This window comes from Podarcis tiliguerta (assembly GCF_965153285.1).
Source record: "Podarcis tiliguerta genome assembly, chromosome: 5".
Classification (NCBI taxonomy): Eukaryota; Metazoa; Chordata; class Lepidosauria; order Squamata; family Lacertidae; genus Podarcis; species Podarcis tiliguerta.
The window spans coordinates 25,627,672-25,655,020 of NC_139538.1; the positions used below are offsets into that span (position 1 = coordinate 25,627,672).

At 44.4% G+C, this 27,349-nt stretch overlaps 1 protein-coding gene across 1 annotated transcript; it reads left to right on the plus strand.

The window, feature by feature from the left end:
* The first annotated feature begins 1,691 nt into the window (after nt 1–1,691).
* LOC310678673 (phospholipid scramblase 2-like) lies at nt 1,692–27,349 on the plus strand. Its single transcript, XM_083442973.1, has 9 exons — nt 1,692–1,942; nt 8,901–8,933; nt 11,804–11,953; nt 19,377–19,534; nt 20,529–20,571; nt 22,164–22,384; nt 23,760–23,921; nt 24,328–24,489; nt 25,861–27,349. The coding sequence occupies exons 2-9, from the start codon at nt 8,921–8,923 to the stop codon at nt 25,918–25,920; spliced, it is 969 nt and encodes a 322-aa protein (XP_083299099.1). The 5' UTR covers nt 1,692–1,942; nt 8,901–8,920; the 3' UTR covers nt 25,921–27,349.

The window sequence follows — 27,349 nt, forward strand, 5'->3', positions numbered from 1 at the left end:
GGATGCATAACACAAAAATTGGGGGGGGGGGAGAGGGAGTTAAATATGAGAAAAATGATTTAACAAAATAACAAAACGAAGTGTTCTTCCAAGAAGTATTTTTAATCCTACATTGCATACATATATGAAACACATTACAAAGAATTTGGGGGTGCCACTCAAAATGGCAATCTCAGGTTAGCTTCCCTGAGCCATAAAGAAACTCACTTATTACAGTCCTTGGGATACCATACGTTAGGAACAAATGAGGAGAACCATGTGTACCTTGTTGAGCTCCTTGGAGGAAAAAGTATAAATGTGACAAATAAAGCAAACAAACAACCCCTATTGTAGGCTTGTTTTCACCCTGCCGATGCTGGTAGCCCCACACATACTGTAAGTTACACAAGTGTAAATTACGCTGGCTTTCTAGTTTGCATTGCTCTTCCTGAAGAAAGGCAGCTTCCGTCAGAAAATGAACATTTTGTTCATATGAGAACAAAAAGGAACACATTGGCAGTAAGTAATAAAAGCTGGCAGTAAGGTACACAATACTCAATATAATAGATGCATTATACAAATACTGTGGTTATGTCATCATCATATACACAGTACACCCTGCTTAAGCACTCAATATCTGAACTGCACTTATTTTGGCAATTGGCAAACCAAGTTACATAGCTATAATAATACATCATACAAACAATATCAGGAAAGTATACATTTTTGAAAACAGTTTATTGTACTGGATGATCCAACCCTGTTTAAATTAAAAACGGTACTGAGTATATATGGACGTGGGTGGCGCTGTGGGTTAAACCACAGAGTCTAGGGCTTGCTGATCAGAAGGTCAGCGGTTCAAATCCCCGCAGCAGGATGAACACCCGTTGCTCGGTCCCTGCTCCTGCCAGCCTAGCAGTTCAAAAGCACATCAAAAGTGCAAGTAGATAAATAGGTACCACTCTGGTGGGAAGGTAAACGGTGTTTCCATGTGCTGCTCTGGTTCGCCAGAAGCGGCTTAGTCATGCTGGCCACATGACCCGGAAGCTGTACGCCCGCTCCCTCGGCCAATAAAGCGAGATGAGCGCCGCAACCCCAGAGTCGTCTGTGACTGGACCTAATAGTCTGGGGTCCCTTTACCTTTACTGAGTATATATTATGGTTGGATGCCACAGTATTTGTTTCTTGACGTCTGTGTTTCATTATGTCTTTGTACTGGTGTTGTAACTGTACAAGTATTATTCTGGAAATGATTTTACATAAGCTTTTCTGTTGCAAAATAATTTATTTTAGAATAATAGGAACAACAGCCATCTCTCTAGCCAACTGTTTTGTTTTTGGTTTCTCTCTCCCTATGGTCCTCTCTTGTTCTGTTCACTTCACTTTTCACTTACATACTGCTGCTCTTCATCTGAAGATCACATAATAATACCCCACCCCTCAAAAAGGTAGGAGCAAACTAGATAGACAAATCACTTTTTATTTGCAGACCTAGCGGCTGGGCGAAATCTCCATTCCGAAGGCGCGTATTTGGCATGGAAAATAAAAAGCCAAGCCCCCAGACCTCATGGCACGTGGCTCCCTCTCCATAGCCTTTGCAAGGCACAACCTAGTTTTCAGTTCCTTTAAATCTAAACCCCGCTTAGCCCCCGGAGGCGGGCGGGCAAGTGAAGGTGTTTTGAGCATGGGCGCTCCCAGGTACAAATTCCCCCACTTGTGGGCGTCGGCCGGGGTTGCGGTTCCACTTCCTCCTCGCCAGAGGCTGCTCGCTTTGCTCTCGCCGCTGCTGACGTCGCCGCTCCCAGCCGACCCCCGCCCCTTCCCGGAGCCCCGATCTCGCTTTTATCCCCACCCCCAGGTCCGCCCTGCCAGTCCAGAGCAGCTGGGAGACGATTTGTTAGGCAACAGCGCGAGGCGATCAGCTGCGAAGGTACGCGTCCGGCGCGCGAGGCTGCAAATCCAGGTATGTCAGGTGCTTCCTGCGTTAGAGACGCTGGACTGAATAAAGACAGGAGCGCGGGGGAGGCAGAGAGAATTACGGCCGCTTAAGAAAAGACTCGACGCCTACCCATCCTCGGGTGCTGTTCACTCGTGGGCGGGCAGCCCCACAGGTGTGCGGCTGCGGCTAAACCCGGGGAATTGTTCTAGGGGGAAACTGCGGGGAGACGAGAGCTGCGTAGCTCCCACTGTGGTTTCGCTTTCGTTTCCGACGGGCTTGCTCTCCGTGTTCTTGGCGGAGGTCGTTTTGGAGCTCTGGTCTTAATGGTCCTCTTTCTGTCGTCCTTCTTTCTTCCTGCTTCAAATGGGCTTCTCGTTCGACAGGGATGTGTATTTCTTCCCTTCCCTCGGTAAAGATGTTTGTTCGTGTGCGGCTAGGTAGTGCTGTTTTTGACGGGGGCGCGTTCTGCCCTGATAGCACCGCTATGAGGATCTTAATTTCAGGGTCGAGGGTTCGAGCCTCATATTGGACAAGGAGTTGGACTAGATGACTCGCGTGATCCCTTCCAACACTACAATGCTATGATTCTACGTAACACTCCCCCTCCCGCTGCCATCTTTCATTTTGGCAGCCTTTGCAAGTCTCCACCTGTGACCTGTGTCCGTCTGAACTGCAGCTGTATTGATGTATTCCTTTGCCTTTCTTCCAAAGATCTCATGGCCCTGCTAATGGTTCACCCTCCATTTTATCATCACAACAACCAGTGCTATTTTTCTAGAAAAAGAGGTGTCGGTACTCAGTATGAACGCCTCCTTTGCTCTCTTAAAATGGCAATGGCGCCCACCTGAGAGGTGCCGGAACTGAGTTCTGGCTAAAAGAAAGAAAGAAAACAACCTTGCAAGGTAGGTTAGGCTGAGAAGCAGTGATTGGCCCAAGGTAACCCAGGGAGCTTGGTGGCTGTGTGGATTTGAACCTAAGTCTGGAGTCTAACCACCACCTTTGTGTTATCTCTCACCATTGGTCATGCTGGTTGGGGCTAATGGGAGTTGCAGTCCATCAACAGCTGGAGTGCTACAGGTTCCTCATCCCTGCTCTACACCTTGAAATGCATTGAAACCGCTTTCAGAACTTCTGTTGAAATTGCCAAGATCAGGAGGGGGTGGGCAGTGAGTACGATCCTGCTCTGCCCTTGACCTGTTCACCCCAATGGTGCGTGGTGGCGACACGTGGTGCACACCAATCCCACTCCTAACCCCCATGGGGGCTTTTTGGAGAAGCTTTGACACCTGTATGCAGATAGGAACAAATATCTTTCAGACATTGCGCTGAACATGAAGAAGTCGGGGTGGAAAATCTTGACAAGTCACAAGAGGTTGTGAGATGCCTTCCAAATTGGACAGTATTCATAATTTTTCTATACCACTTCATCATTGCACATTCTCTGCTTATTAGCCCTGTCTTGTGCAGTAGGGTTCTCCTATCCTTTGAGTGGTTCACGAGGCCACAGGGAAGTTGGGAAAGTAGGAAACTTGTCTGCTTGCAAAGACTTGCAAAGTTAACTAACCTTAGGATCTAAGTCACCTACTTTCTGATTTCTGCCCAGACACTGAGGTCCAGCGCCGAGGGCCTTCTGGTGGTTCCCTCACTGTGAGAAGCTAAGCTACAGGGAACCAGGCAGAGGGCCTTCTCCGTAGTGGCGCTCGCCCTGTGGTACACCCTCCCAGCAAATGTCAAAGAGATAAACAACTACCTGACATTTAGAAGACCTCTGAAGGCAGCCCTGTTCAGGGAAGTTTTTAATGTGTGACATTTTAATGTATTTTTAATCTTTGTTGGAAGCCTCCAAGAGTGGCTGGGGAAACCCAGCCAGATGAGCGGGGGACAAATAATAAATTACTATTACCACAGTTGCAGGGTTTTACTAGTTGGTGAATATTGCAGATTTTGTAGTTGCAACAGCCCTACAGCAAAATCAGCATCATGAAAGCTTGTGTTCATAGAATTAGGCTGATGTGGTCAGCCTTGTTGCTGTGCTTGAAATCTCCCTCCCTCCCTAAATGCAGTCTAGATGAGAGTTGCCTTAGTAGCACTGACGTAATTGATGCCAGGAATTGATGCCAGCAAAGCGTGGAGAAGGCTGAAGAGTTCAAAAAAGAACTGGAAAAAATACTCCCTTTCACCTTTTGACCTATATCTTGCATCAGTGTTCCTTGGTTCATTGTACAATGTAGGAAATGCTTTCTGTCATTTAAGTAAAAGGAAGGAAAACTAGCAGAAAGTATTTCCTACATTGTACAAAGAAAAAGGTGACGCAATTTCTAAACTTCATGTAATCTAGATCATGTTAGTGTGAAACACACTTTTGCTCTGCTTTGGTTTTCTAGAGCAAAACAGAACAAATTAGGCAGATCCCACCCACCCCCTTCACTGATATATAATCTTAGATTGCATGATCAATAATGGTCCAGTATTTTGTAGCCTGGAGAAAAGTTGGAAGTCAGTTTTAGGCATCCATGTGCAATTGGGAACTTCTTTTTTCAAGAAAGCTCAAAACAAACACTGCAGCCCAACCCCCCTTTGGTGCCTCTGCCCAGCCCTGCCAGGGGAAAAAACAAACTCTTTTGGATATCAGATTGCAAAGTCCCATTAACTTCAGTGGTACTTACTCAGTAAGAGCAGGCTCAGGATAGCAGACTTACTTGTGTGTTTTCCAACGTTTTAAAAGATCATTATAATAAATTTACTTGGGATTGTGCTAAAAATCAGAGCGCACAAGGCAGCCAACAACAACAACAAAAAAAGAATTCATCATAGTAACAAAGAAATGAAGAATGTGGTAACAAACAAGAACTGATCGAGTCCTGGGTTTACAAGTCTATTCAGTACTAATTAATATTGCATCATTTAGATCTCCCAATGGACATTGGGTAACTGCAATCCTGCCAGCAGTTTCACACAGTGTCTGGGCAGGACCCAAGTAAATGCAAGCACATTTCAAGTCCTAAGGAAACCAGTAGGAATGCCAAGCACATTCTTAACCCTTTCCCACTGGAATCCATGGAGCTTATTTTTTTTTTAAGGTGGATCCCGTTAGGATTTGTTTTGGCATTTTGTTGAATGAGGAAGCTGTTGTGGTTTGGGGGGGGGGGGGTCTACAAATTTGTGGCTTTTTCTTTTCAGCCTGTTTCTGTGAGTAGGTGACACCTCATTGTGGGATACTTTGCTGAAACTTGTTAGTCCTCAGCATTCTCAAATACCTCCTCCCCTGGCCAGGCTCTCTGCCTTGGGGACCACGTTGTCTTGGGTGCTGCTAGCACCTTCCATCAGTGACCGTCAACACAGCCCTGCAAAAGCATCAGGTTGGGTGACGGGATGGAGCACTGGTGCTTGGATGTGCATCTTCCAGCCACAGCATACAAGCATGCCTGTCTGCCATTCTGGCTATGGGGCAGGAAAAGCTGGCAGGTGTGTTGGGCAGTGGTCCATTAGGGCAAATGGGGGCACTACCCCACCCACCTCAGTCTGCCTTCAAGCAAGCCTTCACCTGCCTAGCATCTTACTTGCGACCAGTAAGGTTTGCCTGTCACTGACCCTGCCTCCATCTATTGCTTGTCTCCTTGCCTTCTGCCCTACAGTTCTAATGGTACCAGCCACCATTTTTGTGTTGTGTGGGCTTTTTCTGGGAGTGGGTGCAGTTTATCCCTGTATTGCAAAGGCTTTCTAGGTACCTCGGTCATACACCTGCCAAATGACATCTATCCTTCCTCCCAGTTCAGCAGCATGTATCTCCATTTGTAACAAAAGATTTAAAAATTGTATAAAGTAAATTCAGTTTGTAATTATTGTCTGAATAAACTGTACTTGAATATACTAAAAATGATAATTTCATGGCAGACCATTTGGTGAAACTACATGTTAAGTAAGGAGCACGAAAACTGCAATTCTACTTCTTTCAGAATTGCTGCTGAACATAATCTCATACATAAAAAGCAAAGGTAGTTATGTTTGTCCATAAGAAAACACTTCAAAGTTGGTCCAAACATTTATTAAAAGGTAAAGGGACCCCTGACCATTAGGTCCAGTCGTGGCCAACTCTGGGGTTGCGGCACTCATCTCGCTTTATTGGCCGAGGGAGCTGGCGTACAGCTTCCGGGTCATGTGGCCAGCATGACTGAGCCGCTTCTGGCAAACCAGAGCAGCGCATGGAAACTCCGTTTACCTTCCCACTGGAGCAATACTTTTTATCTACTTGCACTTTGACATGCTTTCGAACTGCTAGGTTGGCATGAGCAGGGACCGAGCAACAGGAGCTCACCCCGTCGCGGGGATTCGAACCGCGACCTTCCGATCGGCAAGTCCTAGGCTCTGTGGTTTAACCCACAGCACCACCTGCATCCCTAATCATCTATTAGGCCAATCAAAATGTAACAAAATTTGTGTTCTCCAGAACTATTTTGTGACATGAAAGGTATGACCCAATTGTGGATTTGGGAGTTCCATGAAGGCTTTAAAACAGGAAATTTCTTCGTGAGCTAAGAGGAAAACCTTCCATACCATGAAATTCACTTGAAAGTCGGTTTTCATGAAACCACAGTAGATCTTGATGGAAAGTTTGCCAATATAGAACTTGGCCTTGAACAAACACAAAAGCAGGAAGATTGATGGTAATCCCTGGACTACAAAAGGGCCTCCCAAAGTAAATAAAAGTTTCTGTGTGTTCGTGGGCAGCTGTTGCACTGCAGCTTTTGATTAAGAGAAAAATGACCTGGTAGATTTGTGTTTGGTTGTAAACCTATATCACCCGATACAATGCGTAAAACCCATTGAACAAGATGGGACACGCATTGGGTTGCACGGTAAACGAATCAGTGCAAATATTCAATAGAACTAATATTGTATATCACTTCCTGGGGTCCAAGTTCTCTCTGTTTTTCTCCTCCAGAGGGAGGAGCATTTTTGTTGCATTGATTTTCATCTGACTCTGAATCTGCTCTTTCTTGTACATAAGTATTTGGTTTTCATTTGAATTCATGCATTTGCACCCTCAACATTTTTTATGCCATGTACTGGAAAGACCTGGGGGAGTTGGGATATTGAAACTGGTGAGGTCTAGAATGATGAAGTGGCTGAGCTTATTTTAAAGCGACTGTGCTTTAAAATAAAGAAAATATAAAGATTCCTGTGGTGATTTCTTGGAGGGTTAAAATGGATTTGTGTTGGGTTTTTTAAAAGGTTGAAGTCAAATAGTGGACAGTATATGAAGTTCTAGGGCTGATCAACATATTTAAGTTTAATAAGCTACTGAGGTCCCTACATTTGTAGGTCTTTAAATACCTCAAATATCAAATGCAAAATATATAACTTATCACTAAAATGGAGACTGGAAAAAGCCAACATGATACAGGTTTTTTTAAAGGGGCTTGTACAATATTAGAACCCAGATAGACCAATATCTGTTCTGGATAGATTGGTGTAAAGCATTGTTAAAGACAGACTTGCTAAGTACAAGGAAGTATCCATGTGGTTTCTGCAAAGGGAAGTCCTTCCTTGCCAACCTTTTGGAGGTATTGAGAGTGTAATCAATCCTATTCATATGCTTGGTTTTTCCTCAAACCGAAAGCCTCCACAGAAAAGGTCTGTTTTTGTGTTGGCACCCCCTAAAGAAGGGCCTCAGATTATGATTTCAGGGTCTGGGTCCGTTCCTATGAGGAGAGGAGTGGTATTGCGGTACGAAGGCTTAGTAAATATTTGATTGGATTCCAACTTGCCCTTCCATTTGCAGCAGAACTCCTGCCATTCAAGAAAAGGACTGGAATCCCTTCCCTGTTCTCCAGTAGCAGTTCCCAATGAGCAGAGCTCTACCCACAGAAACTTTGGAGCCAACCCATTATTTAACTGTTCCCAGAAAGGTTTTTGACAGGAGCCCCTTCATATGTTCAAAGAGTGTGTAGAGGAAGAAGTACCACTTTTCTTTCTGCCTCCAGTTCCAAGGGGGGGCAATCCCTGGTGCCTCCATCCTCCCCACCTCCAAGACAAAAGTCCTAAGGGGAAGCCTATGTTTGCTAGGTTGTGAGTAGCCAGAAAAGAGACCACGATAAATAGCTGAATGGACATGTCGACTTGATGTGCGGTAATGATGTAAAAGGCAAATTCCATGCTAGGAATTGTTAGGAAAGAACCATTTCGTTTTCAAAAATTATAATGCCTTGATATAAATATGGTACTGCCTTCATATAAATCTATAGCACAGCTACATTTTGTAATGCAGAAAGGAGCAACCAGATTGCCCTCAGGCCCTGCAGTGTGGTGTAGTGGTTAAGAGCGGTAGTCTTGTAATCTGGGGAACCGGGTTCGTGTCTCCGCTCCTCCACATGCAGCTGCTGGGTGACCTTGGGCTAGTCACACTTCTTTGAAGTCTCTCAGCCCCACTCACCTCACAGAGTGTTTGTTGTGGGGGAGGAAGGGAAAGGAGAATGTGAGCCGCTTTGAGACTCCTTAAAGGGAGTGAAAGGCGGGATATCAAATCCAAACTCTTTTCTTCTTCTTCTTCTTCTTCTTCTTCTTCTTCTTCTTCTGCAATTGAGCTTCCTCAGACATCTTATGGGCCACTGTGAGAACAGGATACTGGACTAGATGGGCCACTGGTCTGATCAAGCAGGCCTATTCTGATATTCTTAATCAGTGAGGTCAGACCATCTTCCAGCCAGGACTGGTGAAATCATTTGGAGCCTTTTAGTTCAGGCAAAAAAACGAAGTGGTTACTGTGACTGTTCTTACAAGTGGACACATTGAGGCAAACTCCGTAATTTATAATAATATGTTTGCTAAGGAGCCAAGCTCCAATCATGAATGGGGAGGAGCTGGGATTTATAACTTTGGTAATGCCAAAGTGAATAATACAAAATTAGGAGGGAGAGAGGAGGATATGCCAATGTTGCTTTTTATTTGAAAACAACAGCAACCATCCTATTTTTTTTTCCAGAAACGAGTATACAAAGATTCATGGAACCCCAGGGTGAGTAATATCTTTCTGCTTTAATTCTGCGAATGTTCATTTTTGACACGGACCATCTATAAAGCGTTGTTTGCCTATTTGCCTACTGTGTGCCTGTTTTGGCTGCTCTTGTTGGACACCAGAGGTGGTAAAATAGGGTAGCTGCAGAAACAGGAACCTTGTGGCTGGTATGTTCTTGTGAGGTAGAAGTACAACTAGACTTCACTTTCATCTCCATGAGCCCTCAACATTTGCTGCAAAGGGTTGCAGATTGTGGGTGTGTGCTGGTGGCTGCAGGAAGCAGAAAACGAAGTCCACTCAGACATTGTATGCCCAACTCTTCAAACACAGGTTAACTATTCCATTGGGAGTTTGAATAATTTGGAATGAACATTACCAAGGTTTTCATCAAATGTTCTAGAAAAATCAATTGAATATTCATTTATTTTCTTTTTGCTTTATTGTTCAAATATTTGCTTTATTCAGATGTTGTTGTTTTGCTTTAGTATTTTTCCTAAACTGGGTTGCCTTCCCCAAATCATGTACAAAGTGAATCTTTCAACATAAAATATATGTGGAAAGTGGGGAATGAGAGTAGCAGCCCATTAAACAAGAATTCAGGATAGCCCTATAGACCCACAAAAGAAAAGGTAAATTCCAAATACAGTGGTACCTCAGGTTACAAATGCTTCAGGTTACATATGCTTCAGGTTACATATGCTTCAGGTTACAGACTCCGCTAACCCATAAATAGTGCTTCAGGTTAAGAACTTTGCTTCAGGATGAGAACAGAAATCTTGCTCCGGCGGCATAGTGGCAGCAGGATGCCCCATTAGCTAAAGTGGTGCTTCAGGTTAAGAACAGTTTCAGGTTAAGTACGGACCTCCGGAACGAATTAAGTACTTAACTTGAGGTACCACTGTACCTTTTAGGATTGTGTTGAAATCATGTTAGTTCTTGTTGAACAATAAGGTGTATGCAGGATTCCAAGCTTTTAAAGATATACTGTATTTTTCGCTCTATAAGACGCACCAGACCACAAGACGCACCTAGTTTTTGGAGGAGGAAAACAAGAGAAAAAATATTCTGAATCTCAGAAGCCAGAACAGAAAGAGGGATTGCTGTGCAGTGAAAGCAGCAATCCCTCTTGCTATTCTGGCTTCTGTGATAGCTGTGCAGCCTGCATTCGCTCCATAAGACGCACACACATTTCCCCTTACTTTTTAGGAGGGAAAAAGTGAGTCTTATAGAGCAAAAAATACGGTAATAATTACTGCAAAATATGAAGAACTGAAATTAAGAATGGAAAAATGAGAAACTGAGGGAACCAAAACTAGCTGACATGTAAGTGTATGAACTACCGTAAATTAAATCAAATAAGTCATCACATCCTGAAAGACAGGCAGAAATTCAGAAGGTGAACTCCTCCCTTCACTGTATTGCTGTGGTGGTAGAAGTTTTGCCTATTTAGTTTTCTTCTCCATGCATTTCAGCTGTTGAAGGGTGTGGAACCTATGACTCTCCAGCTGCTTTTAGACTCTGGAGGCCAATGCTCAGGGATTATGGGAGTTACAGGTTCCCCGCCCCTGTGTCAAAAACACATAACCTCTGGCAGGAAAAGAAAGCAGCATCCCTAGTAAGTGAAAATACCAAAGGGTATTACTTTTGGGAATTATACAATTTATATGATTCAGACCTAGGAAGCTGCCTTATACCAATTTAGACCATTGGTCTACCTAAAGCATTGACTGCTGACAGATCTCCATGATTTCAGACAGGGGCCTTCCCTAGCCCAATCTGTTTGCACATATTTTATATAAGTAGATATTCTGGTCGCATTCTGCAAGTGCTATACTTTTCAAGAGAGAAATCTCAGAATAGGGAATCTGGTAAACTCTCCACTTGAGAATTCTTATCAAGAGAGTAAGGTTGTATTCATTGGGTTTATGGAAATGTTGGTGTAGGAATATTGCCACTTACCTGGCAGGTACATTGGCTTGATGCATTGATGCTGTTTTTACCACCCAGTACAATGCAGCAACATCAGGAGGGTGGCTGCACCCCAATACGTTGGCTTTTGTAAAATGATCTGGTGGTTGCCCATTTTGTTTTGTCTTTTAAATAGAATTTGCCTAAAAGTAAAGCTGAATTAGTGGGACGCGGGTGGCGCTGTGGGTTAAACCACAAAGCCTAGGACTTGCCGTTCAGAAGGTTGCCGGTTCGAATCCCCGCAACAGGGTGACTGGTCCTAATGGTCAGGGGTCCCTTTACCTTTACTTAAAGCTGAATTAAGGGACAAATCCTATACACTAGAAACTGCCATAGAGCAAACGTGGCATAAATTAAGCTGGCATAAAGTTCACCAGATCCAAACTTCATTCAGGAGCAGGGCAACAGCTGGTTGAGTTGGTCTAAGCCTGGCAAGGGGAAAACAAGCCTTTGAAAAAGCTTTTGCCAGGTTTCCAGGTCATGTGGTCAAGCTGAATGGACTTGGGATCTGGCCTAAATCTCTCCCCCACCCCCACTCTGGTCTTGCTCTCCACCACACTCCCAGAACACCCCTTTATCAGGGTTTACATGGGTTTATGATCCAGGATGGGGGAGATAGATTGGCATATCTGGCTGAACTGCAGATAAAGCAGTTGAGCCATCTTAGCCTGACGGTGCCAGGAACCTTCCATCTCAGCCAGAGTTCGTCTGAATCCTCAGCCCACTAAATCCTGGAAGATCTTGCAAACAGGATTGATCCCTAAATAAGGAGTGAAACTCAAACAGTATAATGTCATGTTTTGCCTTTATGTTTTCTGCTCTCTGCATAAATGTAAATGATATATATATTTGCCAGTGTTCCAGAAGTGAGGCATTGAAATGTCTTTCCATTCTTCCAACAGATAAATCTGCACCTGTCCCACCAGCTCCTGGGTACCCTGGTTCTGCTCCTGGGTACCCTGGAGCACAGCCACCTTATGGATACCCTCAGTACCCCCCTGGGCCTGGTCAGTATGCCCCGGGGCCTGGCCAATATCCCCCTGGTTTTCCAGGTAAGCAGTTATTATGCACGTAAACTTGTATTTTACATTGTTGTGACACTTCCCAACATCATTTGCACTGATGCGCTGTATGTAAATTCTATACATTAAAAAAGCATCTATATATTTATTCTAATGGATAAATTTCTATAGCACCTTTCATATGAGGACCACAGGGAATCAAAAGTATATGACATAACAGGCAAAACTATACCCTCCAGTTTAAAAGGCCATAGATTTGTTTAATAAGCCAAAGGCCTGGGAGAAGAGGGATGTTTTTGCTGTGCTCCTAAAGATATATCACAAAGGTGTGAGGCAAGCCTCCCAGGCAAGCACTCCACAAATGGAAAGACACCACACAAAAGGCCCGTTCCTGTGTTTCTACCCTCCAGACCTCTCGTGGAGGGGGACACCTCAGATGTTGATCATAGGGTCCAGGTCAGGACGCAAGGGAGAAACATGCTAAGAGGAAGGCACGCTTGGCAAATCCACACCGTGATCAACTCCCACCCGGAAACCAGTGTCCCCACTGTGGAAGGATGTGTGGATCCAGAATTGGCCTCTACAGTCACTTACGGACTCATTGTTAAAACCGTGTTTATGGAAGACAATCTTACTCAGCTACAAGTGATCGCCAAAGAAGAAGAAGATATGGGAAGAGGCGATATTTGAAATATTGAAGTCCTGAGATGGCTTTATAGGTCAAAACCAGCACTATGAATTGGGCCCAGAAACTGTTTGGCAGTCAGGCCAGGGTTGGTGTTATGTGCTCAAACCGTCTTGCCCCAGAGAACAACTGGCTATTGAATGCTGCACCAGCTGAAGTTTTTGAACCATCTTCAGAGGCAGCCCCTTGTATAATGTATTGCAGAAATCGAACCTAGAGGTGACCACAATATAGACAGCAGGTGTTAGGCTATCCTGGTCCAGATAAGGGCCAAAGCTGATGGGAAGCGCTCTGCAACATCAAGGCCACCTGAGCATCAGGTGACAGCAATGGAGCTAGAAGTACCTGCAAGCTAAGGAACTGCTCTTTCAGAGGGAGTATAACCCTATCAAGAGCAGGCCACCTTCCATCCATTTGGTTAAGGGAACCACCCACTAACAGTGCCTCATGAGCCTTGCTGATCAGAGGGTTGCGGTTCAAATCCCCGCTACAGTGTGAGCTCCGCTTGCTCTGTCCCAGCTCCTGCCAACCTAGCAGTTCGAAAGGACATCAAAGTGCAAGTAGATAAATAGGTACCACTGCGGCAGGAAGGTAAATGGCATTTCCATGCACTCTGGCTTCCGTCCCGTTGTCCCGTTGCTCCAGAAGCAGTTTAGTCATGCTAGCATGATGTGGAAAGCTGTCTGTGGACAAACGCCGGCTCCCTCGGCCTGAAAGCGAGATGAGCGCCACAACCCCATAGTCGCCTTTGACTGGACTTAACCATCCAGGGGTCCTTTACCTTTTTACCTTTACCTCTCGGCAAGTCATTACTGAGGCAGAACAACGATCCAGCACATCCACTGCCTCATCTGCAGATGTAACGGAGAAGCAAAGCTTGACCATAGAAATGTAGACCATTTGAGGAAAGGTCCATATTCTGTTCAGCTTCATGTTTTGGTCTCAGTTCAGGATTTCTTTTGGTGGACCTGTTCTGGGTCTCCATACGGTGTTACTACGTATGCATAAAATGAAACAGAAAGCATTTCTCCACCAGCAGAAAATATATTCTGCCCAAAGTCCTGTATTTGTAAGAAGCAAAATGTTCCTGTATTGAAATGAATCTAAATTATGGGCTCATTACGCTTTTGAATGGAAACTGGTGAGGGATATGTTGGTTTGTGTTTGCCATGCATACAAAGCAACAGCAGGTGCTTTTTTTAAAAAAAGAAAGAGATTGTTCATCTATTTTCCCAGTCTGCATGTGCCCTGCAAATGCTCTGTGCAGGCTCTAGTAGTAGATCATTAGCTTCCTTGTGTTCAAGCTAATCTTAAAATCTGTGGACACACTTGATAACTATTCCCATTGAATTTACCTCTCTGGGGTAACCGCAAGACATTTTCGTGGTTGAAGCTGAAAATACAAAGAGCCAGTGTGGTGTAGTGGTTAAGAGCGGTAGTCACGTAATCTGGGTAACCGGGTTCGCGTCTCCGCTCCTCCACATGCAGCTGCTGGGTGACCTTGGGCCAGTCACAGTCTCTCAGCCCCACTCACCTCACAGAGTGTTTGTTGTGGGGGAGGAAGGGAAAGGAGAATGTTAGCCGCTTTGAGACTCCTTAAAGGGAGTGAAAGGCGGGATATCAAATCCAAACTCTTCTCTTCTTCTTCTTCTTATTAATATAGGACACAATCTGTATGGTTCTGTAGTTCTTTAACATCAGTCTCATCAAAGCAAGTGGGGTGGGGTGTTGCTGATTGTTCTAGATGTTCTATATTGTCAGAAAAGAGACTTTTGTTTTTAATTTTGAAACTATGATTGAATTAAAGGACAGCTCTTTCAATGCTGTAGCCTGTGTCCATTTCTTGCTTACGAAAATGCCCACAAAGGAGAATGCAAATGAATGGTAGAACCTCATGGCTTCTCAGATATTCTGCCAATACTTTACAGAGGGAGTGGAAAATCAGAAGCATATAAGAAAATCAGTTCTTGGGCATATAGAGTTGTAATGTTATCACCTGAAGTCTTTCAGTCTGTCCATACACCATGGCTGGCTATTTTTAAATTTATCTTCAGACTAATTTCTTCTTCTTCTTCTTCTTCTTCTTCTTCTTCTTCTTCTTCTTCTTCTTCTTCTTCTTCTCTTCCTCCTCCTCCTCCTCCTCCTCCTCCTCCTCCTCAACTACATAGACTTTATGTTTGCTAACCTAATTTAATAAATCTAAAGCTGCTTTAATCCATTCAATGCTGTCTGAACATATTTCTTATTTGTTTGTTTGTGTGATTTGATTTACATACTGCCCTCCATCAGAATATTTTAGGTGGGTTCACATGGCTAAGTTGCAGAGTTTAGGCCCTGTGCAGCAGTGCTATTTAAGTAAGAACAGCAATAATAGCAGTGGGAGAGGTACTCTTTTGCCTCTAACCTAGCTCTTCCGAATCCCATTAATTCCGCTGGCACACTGCGTAATGCAAGATGATGTTAATGTGAATGATGGTCCCTTCTGATGCAGGCCTTTAAATTAAAACAATGAAAGGGATGTGTTTATCCCTTGGAACATGCGTGCATCCAGCTTACGCATCCGTTAGATCATTTGAACTTGAAAAGCCATGCTGGGAAGGCAGTACACAATTGCTTCCCTGATTGCAGTTGCAGAAAGGTCACCTTGTGCAAACCGAAGGATGATGCTCGTGGGGCGGGGTATGTTGGGCATGGGATGGGGCAAAGACTGCTGATCAGGCAGGGTTGTAAGGGCCATAGTTCAGCCATCAATTGCGTGTTTTGCTTGCACAAAGTCCATAGTCGAGGCACTTTTTGCTTTGAGATTGATTTTCATTTTAAACTTTAAGAAAGGTTTTGTGCCAGAGTGGATTTGATTTAAATCAAATTGATTTAAATCTCTAGTCAGTAAGACTTGATTTAAATCTTTTTTTCTTTTTACAGAAAGACTCATTCTTGCTGTTATAATCTTAATATTTACAACCAGAGGAAGTTTTCATTTTTGGAATAATAAATTTTCAAAGCAGTTTTTACAGTTACTGTATTTTTCGCCCTATAGGACGCACTTTTTCCCCTCCAAAAATGAAGGGGAAATGTGTGTGCATCCTATGGGGCGAGTGCAGGCTTTCGCTGAAGCCTGGAGAGCGAGAGGGGTCGGTGCGCACTGACCCCTCTCGCTCTCCAGGCTTCAGGAAGCTATCCGCAAGCCATGGGAGAGCTGCCTGCACCCCGAAGCCTGGGGGCGCGCTGAGCCAGGCTTCGGGCTTCGCACAGCTCTCTGCAAGCTGTGGGAGGGCTGCGCGAAGTTGCGCAGCTCTCCCACGGCTTGTGAAGAGCTGCCTGTTCTGGGGGCTGGGGTCGGGGGAAGCTTGGGCTTCCCCCGCCCCAGACCTGCGCCTGGGGGGGAAATAATTTTTTTTCTATATTTCCCCCCCAAAAAACTAGGTGCGCCCTATGGGCCAGTGAGCCCTATGGGCCGAAAAATATGGTATATCAAAAATTACCGATTTGTTTATACTATTAGAAATACATAGACAGATAATTATTAAATTATTGTGAGGTTTAATAAGTTAACTGTTTATATTTGGACTGTTTATATTTCCTGCTGTTCTTCATTGGAAGTACAAAAATAGTCATTTCCTTAATAACAATTTAAACAATTTATTTAACTAAAGCAATAACATTATAGCATATCTATCCATGTTTGTTAACTGATGTGGTTAAATCTTTAAAAAACAACAGACTGAGTTTTAGCACACATGAAAAACTTAAAACAAATCCTTATTTCCTGATGAATAGCCTTTGGACTGTAATGTAACCTAAATAGAAACCTATCTTTAGAAAGCTTTTTCCTCTTAAAAGCATGTTATTTTAAAAAAAAATCCAATTTAAATCAAAACAATTCGATTTAAATAAAAAAAATTCAATTTAAATAAAAGAAATCTGACTTAAAGATAAAATAAAAATATTTTCATCCACCCTGTTTTGCGCTTTTATTATATGGTTCTTATCTTTTAAATGTTGTAAACCATGTTGATGAGAGCCAGTGTGGTGTAGTGGTTAAGAACGGTAGTCTTGTAATCTGGGGAACCGGGTTCGCGTCTCCGCTCCTCCACATGCAGCTGCTGGGTGACCTTGGGCTGGTCACCCTTCTCTGAAGTCTCTCAGCCCCACTCACCTCACAGAGTGTTTGTTGTGGGGGAGGAAGGGAAAGGAGAATGTTAGCCGCTTTGAGACTCCTTAAAGGGAGTGAAAGGCGGGATATCAAATCCAAACTCTTCTTCTTATTATTATTATTTAGTGGTACATTCATATTGTAATAATAAATATGCCTTGGTGTTTCCCATCCACACTAGTAGGAGGCCCTTTGTGGGATGTATTTGCTGCCTGTGTTGCTGTCCCTTCCCTTCTGTTAACACCTTCCTGCCCAGCATATGTTCCTGAAACCTGAGATCCATTGGGGGCGTGCAGGAAGGTATCTGTTTACTCTGCCTCTCTCCCTCCTTCTATGTGTGTATGGAATACAAGATTCTTTTTATAGACCAGATTTGCAGAAAAGTGCAGGGCTTGGTTGTTTCTTAAAAAGCTGTATCACTCCAAGCCCAGCAAGGATTTGGAGCATGGGCAGGCAGACTAAAACCTGGGGGCCAGATCCGGCGCAATCGCTTTCTCAATCCGGCCCGTGGACAGTCTGGGAATCAGCGTGTTTTTACATGCGTAGAATGTGTCCTTTTATTTAAAATGCATCTCTGGGTTATTTGTGGGGCATAGGAATTCGTGCTCCCCCCCAAAAAAAATAATATATAGTCTGGCCCCCACAAGGTCTGAGGGACAGTGGACCGGGCCCCTGCTGAAAAAGTTTGCTGACCCCAGATTTGGAGTAACTTTCATGAAAGGCTTCTTCCTTTCCTCTCTTTTATTTTCCGTCCCACCTCCAGTACCAGCAAGGGCCAATTGTATTTAAATTTTCAATAATAATAATAATTTTGTATTATTTATACCCCCTCCCATCTGGCTGCGTTTCCCCAGCCACTCTGGGCGGTTTCCAACAGAATATTAAAATACAATGACCTATTAAACATTAAAAGCTTCCCTAAACAGGGCTGCATTCAGATGTCTTCTAAAATTCTGGTAGTTGTTTTTCTCTTTGACATCTGGTGGGAGGGTGTTCCACAGGGCGGCTGCCACTACGGAGAAGGCCTTCTGCCTGGTTCCCTGTAACCTCACTTCTCGCAGTAAGGGAACCGCCAGAAGGCCCTTGGCACTGGACCTCAGTGTCCGGGCAGAACAATGGGGGTGGAGACGCTCCTTCAGGTATAGTGGACCGAGGCCATTTAGGGCTTTAAAGGTCAGCACCAACACTTTGAATTGTGCTCGAAAACGTACTGGGAGCCAGTGTAGGTCTTTCAAGACCAGTGTTATAAGGTCTTGGCGGCTGCTCCCAGTCACCAGTCTAGCTGCCGCATTCCCCACATTAAATGGGGAGTGCCCTTTGTGTGGTCGCGCGCAGCCCCCTGGACCCTATGCATCACCATTAGCACAGGCTTGGCTTTGCCTTCCCTGGTTGGGATACCTGGAGGTCTCCGCCTACCTCAGCCAGTTACCCAATCACGCCTGGGGAGGCGTTGCCAAGGTGATCAGGCCAAGGTAGGGGGTGGGACCACCCTGCGACACAAGAGGGGGAGGATCTTACCTGGGAATCGTCAGTTAGCTCCAGAGCTTCTCCCACCCTACCCACCCTCAGTTAAGACTTCTTTTGCAGGTTAACCTTTTCTCCACAGGTACGCGGGGCGCTGCTACGTCAAGGTCGCTCTTGAAGGGCCGGAAAGGAATTCTCCTGCATTGGCAGGTTTGCCTTTCTCGTAGCAAAACGTCACAACTTTGGCGGTATCAGGCCTTGGGCTGAATCCTTTAGTCTATCTTCCCTAAATGGGGGTGGGCGTGTAGTGGTGACCCACACCCCCTTCTCTTTGTGGTGGCGATCCCAGGGTTCCCCGTTAAAGGGATCGTTTTGAGGGAAGGCTTTGGCCATATGCCTAGAGGTTGTCATTGCTCTCCCCTGTGACGGGGGCATAACGGGGGTGGGCTCTCTCTGCTTGAAAATATGTTCTCCAGAACCAGCCCATCCCCCCCCCCCACTCTCTAGATAACCCTGATGTTCCCCAGATCCCTGGCGGGGGACTAGGAGGGATAAACACCCAATGTCTACCCACATCTGAAACATAATAAAGTTGTGACCAATTCTTAATCCTATAGCACGTTGTCTTGAGTCGTTATTCCACATGGAGGCCACCCAGGGTTTGGGACCCCGACTGTCCATGCAATAAAGCACAGCTGGCTTGTGTGAATGCTGTTCTGTGCAAAAGAGCTGTTCTAAAAATATAAGATGCCACAAATGTGCCTTCAACAACAAATGGCGGGACCAGAGCATTGTAGGACTACCAGCTTTCAGACTGCTTCTGAGTCTTGCTTCTGAGTAGACACCTACTCACAGAACTGTGAGTCCAGTAAGCCCCAACATGTGGCTCTTGCCAGGAAAGAAAATGCATTGCATTGCCAATGGTGCAATCGCATGCACATGTTTTCTAATTTCTGTGTAATGCTGCAGAGGGGGAGCATTTTCTTTTACTTGTTTGTTATATTCACACCTTACGTTTTCATTAAAAAAATGCCATGGTTGGAATTTAATGTAAATTATTGCACCAAATCTGTTAGTGTAGGGGTTTGTTTTTTTAAAACATTTTTATAATACAAAAGGTAAAAGTTGTCATTTTGCATTCCCCTTCCAAGGTGCTCCTGGACAGCCACCCTACGGATTCCAGCCTGTTCAGCAAGCTTATGGAGTTCCCCCAGTTGCAGGCCAGCCCAATGGACCTCCTGGTGCTATGTGGATGCCAGCGCCACCTTCAATTCCCAATTGCCCTCCTGGATTGGAATATTTAAGCCAGGTACTTCTCTTGATGTCCAGCTTCTTCAGGAAAGCATACAAGTAATACTTCAGTGATGCTACACCGTTTTTTTCTCCCCCATAGATCCAATCGCATGTAGGGAGATGCGAAACCATTTGGGATCCATTTAATAACCATTGAAATTGCTCCTAAATGTTGAAATATATATTCAAAGAGGTACAAAGGGGCATTTTTTCCTAATTGGGGGTGGTATTTGCCCTGCCATCGCTCGTCACCCAAAGAATCAGCAGTTTGCAAAAATGAAACTTGAGACTCAAAAGGTACACATACTTCACATGTGTGCAGCCACGTGTGCATCTCTCCCCCTCACGTACACACATTTCTCTCACACAGACCACACACACGTGCGAAACTCCCCACACTCTCGCTCGCACATGTACCCCGCTCTTCTCTTCTTCCCAAGTGTATCTCTCCCTCTGTCCCTCCCTCCTTGCCCATATGCATTTTTCTCCCTTGCACACGCATGGAGCATGCTCAAGCAGCTCCCACAGATTCAGAAAAGCCCCTCCACGGGTGAAGGAAGCCCTTTCCAAACAAACAACAACAAAACCCCACAAAAATCAGTTGTTCAGAAATTACGTCCCCCAAAATACAAGGGCCACCAGCCCTGATTTAGAGACTTTTCACCATATGGAGGGTTCCCTGACCACATGAAGGGGCTTATGAATTCCATTTGCTGATTTGTGAAATTTCTTAGCAGCATTATATTTGCTCTATAACTATAAGCAACTATAGTTACTTTCCAGATCTAAATTTTGACACATTTGCCAGGAGGCAATTAAATTGATTGGTTTTTGCTTTTCTTCATTAAAGAGGATTCTAAATTTATGTGTCTCGAAATGCAAGGAATACCTAAAACAGCAGTCCCTCAGGTTTTGTGAATAATGTAAACAGGTTGCAAGATAATTACTTGTGTAATTTTATTATTATTTGCCGGTTTTAACATGTTGGCTTTTTTTAATCCCTGTCATAGATTGATCAGATATTAATTCATCAGCAGATTGAGCTCCTGGAAGGTGCGTAACTTATGCTACTTAATATTGTTCATGCATTGAAAGATATTTCAGATAATTATGCCTCAACTGAAGTTGATGTTCAGTGTGTTTACTACAGGGTGAGGATTGGATGGCTGGACTTTATTTTACGGTGTTGCTGGAGAAAAAACCTGTTTTTAAAAATATGTGACTTATGAAATTCAATTTGTAATTAACCAAACATACATGTATATAAAAGAGAATGTGATTTATAGCCAATTAGGATTCATAGAATTGTAGAGTTAAAAGGGATCCCAAGGGTCATCTAATCTAATGCAGGAATCACAGCTAAAGAATTCCTGATTGCTTTGGTGGTTATATGTATCAAGGTATAGTTCTGACAGGGAACAGTTTACTGCAGGGGTGGCTAACCTGTGCCCTTCCTGCAAGATGTTGTTGGATTCCAATTCCCACCAGACCCAGCATGACCAGTAGTAGTAGTAGTAATAATAATAATAATAATAATAATAATAATAATAATAGTTTATTATTTATACCCTGCCCATCTGGCTGGGTTTCCCCAGCCACTCTGGGCGGCTTCCAACCGAATATTTAAAACAATACCGCGTCAGGTATTAAAAATTTCCCTAAACAGGGCTGCCTTCAGTTGTCTTTTAAAAGTAAAATAGTTGTTTATTTCCTTGACATCTGATGGGAGGGTGTTCCACAGGACAGGCACCACTACCGAGAAGGCCCTCTGCCTGGTTCCCTGTAACCTCACTTCTCACAGCGAGGGAACCACCAGAAGGCCCTCAGCGCTGGACCTCAGTGTCCGGGCTGGATGATAGGGGTGGAGACGCTCCTTCAGGTATACAGGACCGAGACAGTTTAGGGCTCTAAAGGCACTTTGTATTGTGCTCAGAAACGTCAGTAAGTTATGGGACTTGCAGTCCAGCAACATCTACAGAGCCCTAAGTTCCCCATCCCTGGCTTATGCTACACAGAAATAGCCAACAGTGTGGTTTTTGAGGGCTGGGGGTGGGAATAACTATTGCTTTCATGTCAGTCCCTTTCTGTTAAAGACTTAAGTCCACACCAATACACGTTTCACACTTGATTTGTTCAAATGGACAAAAAATTCATTGTTTTAAGATCTCCTCAGGCATTACAAGAATGAGGAAGTTACCACATAGGAGATTGAGCAGTGGGGAGTGCCCAGGAAACCTCTGTGGCTCTGGGTGGCATCCTGCTGCACTTAGAGAAGCTGTTTACACAGGCCTGGCTGACCATACTGTTTAGCCGGGACCAATGGATGCACCTCTGCTCCCTCTTCCCAGTACTGCATTCACTGAATCTGAATAAGTCTTGTAAACTGAGCTTTTGTGTCTTCAGGGGTGGGAAAATCACAGGATCTTCTTGAGGGCCAAAGTGGTGACATGCAGCTGTCATCACACAGGACTGCTTTGCATCCAGTAGAACTGGTATCTTTGTAATCCTGGTAGAACTTGCCTAATGTTGTGACATTATGAAGTTCTTCAGGTTTTTCCTGCCCCACAACATGGGGCTGGAATTGGGAAGGGGGCCGTAGCTCAGCGGGGATCAAAAGAACTGGACTTCTCTTCCTTCTCTTTCAGTACTCACTGGCTTTGAAACAGCCAACAAATATGAAATAAAAAATGCAATGGGGCAAAGGGTGTACTTTGCAGCCGAGGAAAATGACTGCTGTACACTGAACTGCTGTGGACCATCCCGGCCATTTACAATGAAAATCCTTGACAATGTGGGTCAGGAAGTCATCGAGCTCAGGCGACCTCTCAGGTGCTCCAGTTGTTGCTGTCCTTGCTGTTTGCAAGAGGTAAATGGCTTGTTGCTCCTTGAGTCCTTTGGCTTGTCTCGTTTTAAAACCACCAAGATGTGGATATTTATTTGGGGTGCTTTCTCATTTCTCTGACCGTGTGAGATGCCCCTCCTTAAATTCTTACACTGGCTTCCTGTCCAGCTCTAGTTTCCTCAGGTGAGAAGAAGATCCCTGCTGGTTCAGGCCAGTAGCCCATCCTGCTCTCACAGTGGCCAGCCAGGTGACCATGGAAAGCCCCAAATCCAAGACCTGAGTGCAACGTTTGAAATCCCCAGCAACTGGAATTCAGAAGCAGACAGCGTCTGACAGCCACTGCCACTAGTAGCCACTGATTTCCCTTCTCCTCCATGAATTTGTCCAATCCTCTTTTAATGTCTTCAAAGTTGGTAGTTAGTGATACACTGTGAGAAGAAAGTGCTTTCTTAAGTTCTCACCCTTATTATTAGTTGCATTTGTTAGTTGCTTTGTACAAAAAAACAACAACGTGTGGAAGTAACTCAACAAATATAAAATGAACAGGTGAAATAAAACCCAGAAAATTTAGAAGTCATGTACCTTTGAGGCTAACTTAACCACTAAAAATTGGGGTTAATAAAAAAATGTCTTTGCCTGGCACCAGGAAACTATGGCGCCAGACATATTGTCCTATGGAGAGGATTCCACATATGGCAGGGTTTGGGGGTGGGAGGGAGGAGACACTACTGAAAAAGGCCATGCTCCTATAGTCACCCTTGGATGACACAGAGAGAGAAGGGCCTCTAATGAAGGCTGCAGGGTTTGGGGTGGTTTTTATGGGGAGAGGGGTTCCTTGAGGTACTGGGGTTCCTGAGCAACATAAGCCTTTGTTACGTTAAAACCGACTCTTTGAACGGAGCCCAAACATTAATTGGTAGCCAATACAGTTGCTTTATACAGGGACGTGGGTGGCGCTGCGGGTTAAAGCCTCAGCGCCTAGGGCTTGCCGATCGAAAGGTCGGCGGTTCGAATCCCCGCGGCGGGGTGCACTCCTGTTGTTCGGTCCCAGCGCCTGCCAACCTAGCAGTTCGAAAGCACTCCCGGGACCGATAAATAGGGACCGCTTACTAGCGGGAAGGTAAACAGCGTTTCTGTGTGCGGCTCTGGCTTGCCAGAGCAGCATTGTCACGCTGGCCACGTGACCCAGAAGTGTCTTCGGACAGCGCTGGCCCCCGGCCTCTTGAGTGAGATGGGCGCACAACCCTAGAGTCTGTCAAGACTGGCCCGTACGGGCAAGGGTACCTTTACAGTTGCTTTGCTTGAACATGTCTTTGTCACAGATTTTGCGACTTGGCTTAAAAAAACTGAAGCACCTCCTTCTGACTCAGCTCTGTTTGTTCCTTGTTGTTTGTTTTAGCTGGAAGTTCATGCCCCACCAGGCACACCGGTTGGTTATATTAAACAGCTCTGGGATCCCTGTCTACCTAAATTTGCTATCCAAAATGAAGCCCAAGAAGAAATACTGAGAGTCGTCGGGCCCTGCATAGTATGCAGCTGCTGTGAAGATATTAACTTTGAGGCAAGTTAACAATAGGACCATGTCCTGTGAAATTTTATCACATTGGCCAGGGGCCTGCATCATGGCACAAGCCATCGTGTCTACTTGTTGTTTAGCATTGGGAGAAATCTTCTGGTAATATGTAATCTGGTGTTGCCAGTTGAGGGAGAAGCAACCACTTATTGTGTTAACTTGTTTTCTGTATTTCCTACCCTGAGGCTGTAGAGAAGTGGAGTCTGGCCTCCACCATTGGCCGGGAGACCAAAATAACAAAAACACTGTGAGGCTGCACACTCTGTCTCCCTTCAACAAGTTATATAAAATGTTGGCATTACCCTCATGCCTTTTAAATACTTTGCAAATGTGAAGATTTAAAATGTCTTAAATTTCCAATTATAATGATCTCTTTTTTAAAAACAACAACTAGGTTAAGTCAAAAGATGAGAAAAACAACGTCGGAAGGATTTCCAAGCAGTGGACTGGCTTTGTGAGGGAGGCCTTTACAGATGCAGACAACTTTGGAATCCAGTTCCCACAAGACCTCGATGTTAAAATGAAAGCCGTCATGATTGGGGCTTGCTTCCTCATAGTGAGTCTGATAGTCTCAAATGTTGTGCCATTGGGAATTTTGGGGTCTAATGTAATGAACTTTATATACATATGTATGCTCCTTACATACAGCGTATGTATGCTCCTTACATACATGCATACAGCGGGTGGCGCTGTGGGTTAAACCACAGTGCCTAGGACTTGCTGATCGAAAGGTCGGCTGTTCGAATCCCCGCGCAACGGGGTGAGCTCCCGTCGTTCGGTCCCAGCTCCTGCCTACCTAGCAGTTCGAAAGCACCCCAAAGTGCAAGTAGATAAATAGGGACCGCTCTCTAGCGGGAAGGTAAACTGCGTTTCCGTGTGCTGCGCTGGTGCTGGCTCGCCAGCTGCGGCTTAGTCACGCTGGCCAGGTGACCCAGAAGCTGTCTTCGGACAAGCGCCAGCTCCCGGCCTCTTGAGCGAGATGAGCACGCAACCGCAGAGTCGGTCACGACTGGACCTGTTGGTCAGGGGTAGCTTTACCTTTTTATGCTCCTTACAGGGCACTTTGAGTCCTGTAGGACTTTCTGGTTCCTTTTGGCTGATAAGGACAGCCATGTAAACATCCCAAGTGCATTATGTTAATTAAAGAGCTGCAGAGATTTGCTGGCACTTCTTGGAATGATAATTGGCAATTTTAGCTTTGGCGCAAGTCATTGCTTTCATTGCTGCAGCACTGAGTGGCATGCATCCAGGAGATAGATGGAGGAAGGAAAGCCATGCTGAATCAAATTAAATATTTAAGGTGATGGAATCTACCAGATTGTTCAATCTACTCAGGTCCCTTCCAGGTTGTTGTGTTTTTCAGGTGGGATTCAGTCACATACTGGCAGATTTGGGTTGTGCAATTAAAGTGGATTTGGAGTTATTACACAACAAACCTGCTCCCCCCCCCCAAAAAAAAAATTTGTCTCCCTGTGATCAAATCAGGATGAATGCCAAACAGACAGGTTGTTTGGAAGCAACCTAAATTTCAGCTTAATGACACAGTGCCAATTTTTACAAACATGAAAGCAGGAACATGATGGACATAAAAAGAGCCCAACTGGATCAGATCAAAGGTCTAACTTGTCCAGGTTTATGTTCTCACCTATGTGAAGCCCATAAGCAGCACAGGAGTGCAATAGCATTATCTCTCACTTATATTCCCCAGCAGCTAGTATTTGGGATCTCTTTGATCCTGGAGGCAATAAAGGTCTATCTTGATTAGTAACCATTCATTCTAATGACTTTCCCCATTAAAATGGCATTGATTTTTCCAAAAACTTCTGTAAAATGGAATAAGTAGAAAAGTGTCTGAATATTGGTTTGCAGTTGCCTAACTGCTGTCTGTTTTGTTTGGTCTCTGTCCCATCCCCCCTCTCCTTTGTAGGATTTCATGTTTTTCGAACACTCTGGACAAAATCGGCAGCAGCGAGCTGGGGTCTGGTAGCAGAGCAGATTTCTGGATTATAAATACTTCTGACAAAGCCCTCATCCTCATGTCACTTCTAGTCTTGCCTCGCGATCATTGTCAAGCCTGCTTTGAAGGATTCCCCCACCACACACACACACATTAAAACTACTTATTTTTGTATTGTGATTGCAGCTTTCACACCTATGTTGGAATAGTCCCATTTATTAGAGGCTGCTCAATTCTTGAAATATATACTGATTTTATTTTTTTAGTTTTTGATATATAAATATATATACTTTTGGTGCGAGATCCTTCCTTGTGCCAGTGCTCAGAGAGTAAACTGCATTTTGTGTGAGGAAAGGGGCAGTATCTGTAACTTGTGGCTATTAATTAAGGCAGGGATTCGTATCTGTTCTTTGTATGTAGGGCTAATATACTGCTAAACCTTTGTTTTGTTTTGAGCCAATAATACTGGACTGCAACTCCCATCATCCCTGACCATTGGTCATGCTGACTGGTGCTGTTGGGAGTTGTGAATCCACAACATCTGGAGGGTTTCCATCCCTTCCCTAGTAACTAATGATGCCATACCTCCCAAGTGCCTGGGGTTTTCCCTGCTGCTGTTGTTCGGTGTTCCCAGTGGAAATGCAAAAAAATTGTGTATTGCTTCTACAATCTCCAGTCCAACATTGGGACTCATGAACCTGTATCTGGAAATTTAGATGCAGCACCCACGAACCAGTGCCTGGAACTTAAACGCATGCCTTGCTTCCACAACTTGTGTATTTGCTGTAGAAAACACCAGAGCATTCCCTCAGCAATCATAACATATAGTGCTGCCAACATGAGTTGCTGTGGGAAATGGGGACGTGAAGGAAAGATGGATTTACCAATCAGAGTGTGCTATTTAACCAAGTCACACTTGGAACAGACCCAGCAAAATCATTGACCTTACGTTATGACCGTTGTTGAATATCAATCAGAATGCGTGTAAGAAACTCTCTTAAGTGGTCCAATGTTTTAGGGGTAGCAAATAGCTCCTTCCAAAAACAAACTTTTGATATGTTAAGGTGCCTATATAGCCAAAGAGGGGCTATGAAAGGAGAAGAGAGGGAGATATTAAAGGTTTGCAGATATAGAAAAAATCATGGGGGGGGGGAATACCCTAAGAGAACACCCCCCCCCCATTTGATTTCTTTTTTAAAAAAGCACTATGCTCCTTAGTCAGAAAATGTCAAGTGCCTGTATTGGGGTAGGGAGGGGAGTGAAAGAATTATCCTGACAGAAAGCAAAGCTATATGGCTGGAGCACTCAATACTGCAACAATTGGTTGCAGATTGTACCTCACACAGAAGTAGATGATGCTGTTGTATTTTTGCCTGAATTTCAAAAAGAAAAGGGAGAAAAAATGTGTATGCCTTTATATGTATGTGTGAAAAAATTAAATTATAAAGACACATAAAAA